Raw genomic sequence first — 4,494 nt, 5'->3', positions numbered from 1 at the left:
CTGCTGAAAATAGGCCAGGACAGGCTCTTCCCAGCACCTTCCTCTGTCAGAAGAGATGAGGTCCATCCCACAGAGAAACAGACTGAGCAGGGACAGGATGGCCAGAGCGGTGTCTGAAAGTTGCGTTTGAGGAATGAGAGGGGGCTATGAGGGTGCCTGTGTGGGGAAGAGAGCACCCCTTTCCCCTTTTGCCAGTTTGGGTTGACTCTCTCTCTTCTGCAGGACTGAATCACTTGTCACCACGTAGCTCATTCCCCATGCCTCTGCTGACGGGCACTTAGTCTCTTTGCTCCCTGCGCAGCTGCTACATGGGGCCTTTCCCACCAGTGTAGTCATGGTATGGGCTTGTCCGTGCCTTGGGCCGAGGGATGGAGAAATCGTTTTGGGGTTCGATGGTCTGAAAAGAAAGCAAAATAGTCTTTTACCTTTCAAAACTGGAGAAAAGTAATAAAATAGCACTTAAAAACCAAAACAAACAAAACAGGATAGGGAGAAACAGAGCTGAGGGTTTCCTGAGAGAGTGATCAACGGAACGGTGGAAGAAGATTCTTGCAGAACAAACCAGTAATGGAAACATGTCTCCAGAGGACATGTGGGGATATGATGTGAGCTGCTAGACCCGGCTAGGCTGTGGTTTGAAGGAGGACTGGTGAATGGACATGGGTCTCGCAGTCTGCCCACTTTGGATCTGCACTGGGACTTGAGAACTGCCGGTGGGAATACAATCAGGACACAGGCTGTGGAAAGGAGCACGATCTCCTGAGGAAAGGGCACAGTCTACTGCAGGAACTGTACTCAATGAGAGGACTTCTTATGTAATGTCAATTGCAGAAGTGTTGAAAACCACAACCTCAGACTTGACCTTGGGCTTGTCTTGCCTCCCCGTGCCCCTGGACATGTTACAGCTCCCTCTTCCCAGCCATAGGCATCTCCATGAACGAATGTCATGGTATTGCCTGGGTCTGTGAGAAATACCAGCCTGCCTTCGCAGAGCCTGCTCTAGGTCCATCTGTCTTTGCCCCTTCTCTCTCCCTTCCCTTCATTTCCCGAACAATAGCCTACACATGGTAGAACGGGTGAAGGGGGGCATGAACTTACCTTCATCTGGAAGTGAGAAGAGTATGGGGAGTAGCTGAAGTCTCCTGTGTCTCCTGAATCATGAGAAGAGAGGGGGAAAGTTAGTGAGTTAGTGTTATATGGTAGCTTGGAGATACCATGGCAAGGGATACTCAAAGGGCCCCTGGCTACATTAGCAGGTGCTTTTAGACTGATCAAACTCTGCAATATGCAGATAGGAATGGGTTAAAATCCACAGGTGGGTGACATTAAATATTTCCTTATTGGAATGAATGGTATTGTAAATAACAGGACAGAGGTGACCTTGGAGTTTAAACACCTGTTGCTTCGCAATGTCATCATCACTGTCCAAATCCCTCCCACTTGCGTGCACAAGACCCTCTCTGCAGTATTCACCAGGAAACAACAGCTTTTCTCAGCCATTCTTTTACAAACCTGGAGCCCTGACTCCAGGGGACAAATGTCATCTCAGTAGCAGATCCACACAGAACGAAGTCACATCTCCTACTCTAAAATTTGGGAAGCCTCAATTGATAAAACATTTTGCTTTGTCCGATTAGGCATGAGACTCATAGCAAGTCTCCTTTTTGCCTCTTGCCTCCTTTTTAGATGATGGGTTCATTTTTAAATAGATAATGGGAACCAGATCAGAACTGGAATAATCTCCAAGGTATAACCTGGAGGGGTTTGAAGAGCTGGAACATTGCTAAGAGACACAAACAAAACCCTCCTGAATTTTTACACGGACTTTCCAGACAGAACCATAAGGAGTTATGTCTCAGCTCTGACACCCAGCAAATCTCCTACTCAGTCACTCCTCCTACACATCTTTGGCTTTTGCACTGGTCCTTACTCTTTTCTCTCTTGTCTGGAGATTCATTTTCACTTTCATTTCTGAAGTTTCATCAGCCTGAAACCTTTTCCTACATCTAAATTTTCCATCATCTTCAAATCTTTTCTTGTAGGCCTCCTACCCCCTTTAGCTCATCAGTGCTGCATGTGTGCTTAGGGCTGAGGGACAGTGGAGTTGTCCACTCCATCATACCTTGCACAATTTCATCTTGGGTGTAGGCACGGTTGTCCACTCCAGTTGTCTGCTTTATGAACTTGGGTTCGCAGAAGTCATTTTCCGGAGGGTAGTCCTCCAGCTTCAGAGGGGCAGTGAGGAAACAAATTTCAGGGATGATATACATTATCAGGAAGATCCATCCATTGGACACCAGAGCAATGGCCACGACAGGATCATCCCACATAGGTTTCTTCAAATCTCTGTTGCCTTTTGTGAGCATAGTGATCCACACTACCCAAATGGCGATGGAAAACAAGACAGTGACAAAGATGTGTGCCCCGTGCCTCTTCCAGCTTTTGTATGACCCACAGAATGTGAACATGGAAACCAAGAAGGTCAGAGCCATCAAGAAGAGCACGTAGATCAAAAGCATGACAAAGTCCTTATTGGTCTCCTCCGCAGACATATTCAGAAATTTTTCTTTCTGGTTTACTAGCATGGTGACTAAGTACTCAATGCTGATCACAACTTGTACCAGGGCAAAGGAAACAATGAGGAGCAGCAGCACCGACCAGGAGAAAGGCTTTCTTCCTCTCACTAATTTGTTGAGGTTGCAGGCATGGGTGAGGAGGCATGAGAAGCAGAGAGCAAAGATGACTCCAAATAGGAAGAAGCGAGTGGGGCGAGTCTTGTCATTGAGTTTAATGATGAAGGCAAAAGTGAGACCGAAAATGCCAAGTGTGCCAAAAAGAAAGAAGAAATAGATGGAGATCATGTGCCTCTTGCTGTTGTCCTGGACTTTACAAATGAGAAAGAAAAGCGAGCAGATGAGGAAAACGGTGACGACGACACCAGCTGCAGCCAGTGACTCCAGAACAATCCCCCAGGCCTTCACCGTGTCACAGAGCAGGTAATAGTCAGCACCAATGCTGCCGCAGCCTTGAGGAGGTGACGTCATCCTCTTGCCTTCTTGAACAACCTCCCTGTGAAACGTTTCCTCACAGCTGTAGAAGTAGAAGAAGAAAAGACACAGGCTGTCATATCAACCAGCCGGGTGCTGCCAGCAGAGGGGAAAGAGAGGCAGGACAGACATCCATCCCCACCTCACTAGGCATGGACACCACAGTGCTAAGAACATGGGGCTGTGGGAGCAGAGCCATCCCCTTGTGTGGTATCGGCTCTTTGTCAAGGGCAAATCAAACCCCTTAGCAGGAGACGATTCACCTTGCATGTCCTCTGCACCGTGCCTGGTGTTGTGCAATGTTGTAGGATTGTGGGGATCAGGGAGAAGCTAAGGCACTTTCAGAGGCGTTAGCTTGGTGCCCTGCAGCACAGAGACTGAGCTGCCTTGTCACTTGTGTGATACAAGAGCAGCTGTTAGTCATAACACAGCTTACGCTTTTTTGGCAAGTTCAAACAACATCAGTACTTTGTAGCAGTGAGGTTCAGGGATGAGCAATGCAGAACAGGAAACTAATTATTCTTTCTTTTCCCTCTATTACTTTCTCTGAAACACTCTTGGCTTTGGTTTATGGGTATGAATGAAGGGGAACTTTAACTACCTTCTACCCTGCAGATAACCAACCTGGATGCCTCCAGCATAGCTCTTCACCCCACAGATTAAGTGCAAATAAAGGCCACCAACCATGATCCCCAAACACATATTTCTTCTTCTTCATGACAGTGCGGCAATAACAATTGTCTCAAAGACCTCGATCCCCTCCCCAAGACATTGTCTTGCGCTGGCTGGAGAGCTGACACATCAGAGCTAATGCTGTTCGTTGAACAAGAAGCAACCACTGAGTTACTGCTTGAGGAGTCCACGAGTCAAGGATGGACAAGGCCTCTAATGCACCCAGAGCACTCCTGCTGTCTCGTCATGGGGAGTTCCATGCTGTCTGACTAAGCCTGGTTTAAGCCTGTCTCGCCAGGGGATAAAAGGGCTGTCTAGGTGAGCTCTGCCCATCACTGAGGGGAATTAAGTTTCCTACTTCCTTGGGAGCCTGAAGCATGTGCAGAAACCACTGCACGAGGACGTTGGGCACTTTGTGCCCCATTATGTAGGCACTGAGTGAGTTCAGATCCCAGAGGCCAGGGGTGCTTTCTGGTACCAAATGGCTCACTTAGGCTTGGGTCTGTAAAACAGGAGTTTAAAAACAATATCGACATGAAACCTGGGGGAATCTGACCTTAATGTTGACCCACACTGGAAAACCAAGGACTTTCTTTTTAAATATAAAGAAAGAAGTTCCCCTTGCAAAATCTAGCGTTTAGTGCTTGCTATGCTATTTACTATTTGCTATTTTCTCCCTCCAGAACAATACACTGCACTTACGAGGCTGGTTCTAAAACCCTACCAATAGATTTTAAGGAGGGAAGGTTGAATCTTCAATAAGTGGCAGCTGACA

The 4,494-nt window shown here is 47.3% G+C and overlaps 1 protein-coding gene across 1 annotated transcript; it reads right to left on the bottom strand.

Moving 5' to 3' along the window:
• Positions 1–304: 304 nt before the first annotated feature.
• GPRC5A (G protein-coupled receptor, class C, group 5, member A) lies at positions 305–3,044 on the bottom strand. Its single transcript, XM_010146992.1, has 3 exons — positions 2,123–3,044; positions 1,099–1,142; positions 305–397 (listed from the first exon to the last, which is right to left on the bottom strand). The coding sequence occupies exons 1-3, from the start codon at positions 3,042–3,044 to the stop codon at positions 305–307; spliced, it is 1,059 nt and encodes a 352-aa protein (XP_010145294.1).
• Positions 3,045–4,494: the final 1,450 nt, after the last annotated feature.

This window comes from Eurypyga helias, unplaced genomic scaffold (genome assembly GCF_000690775.1).
Source record: "Eurypyga helias isolate BGI_N326 unplaced genomic scaffold, ASM69077v1 scaffold44052, whole genome shotgun sequence".
Taxonomy (NCBI): domain Eukaryota; kingdom Metazoa; phylum Chordata; class Aves; order Eurypygiformes; family Eurypygidae; genus Eurypyga; species Eurypyga helias.
The sequence above is the reverse complement of the archived record's forward strand: the minus strand, read 5'-3'. Positions and strand labels throughout refer to the sequence as shown.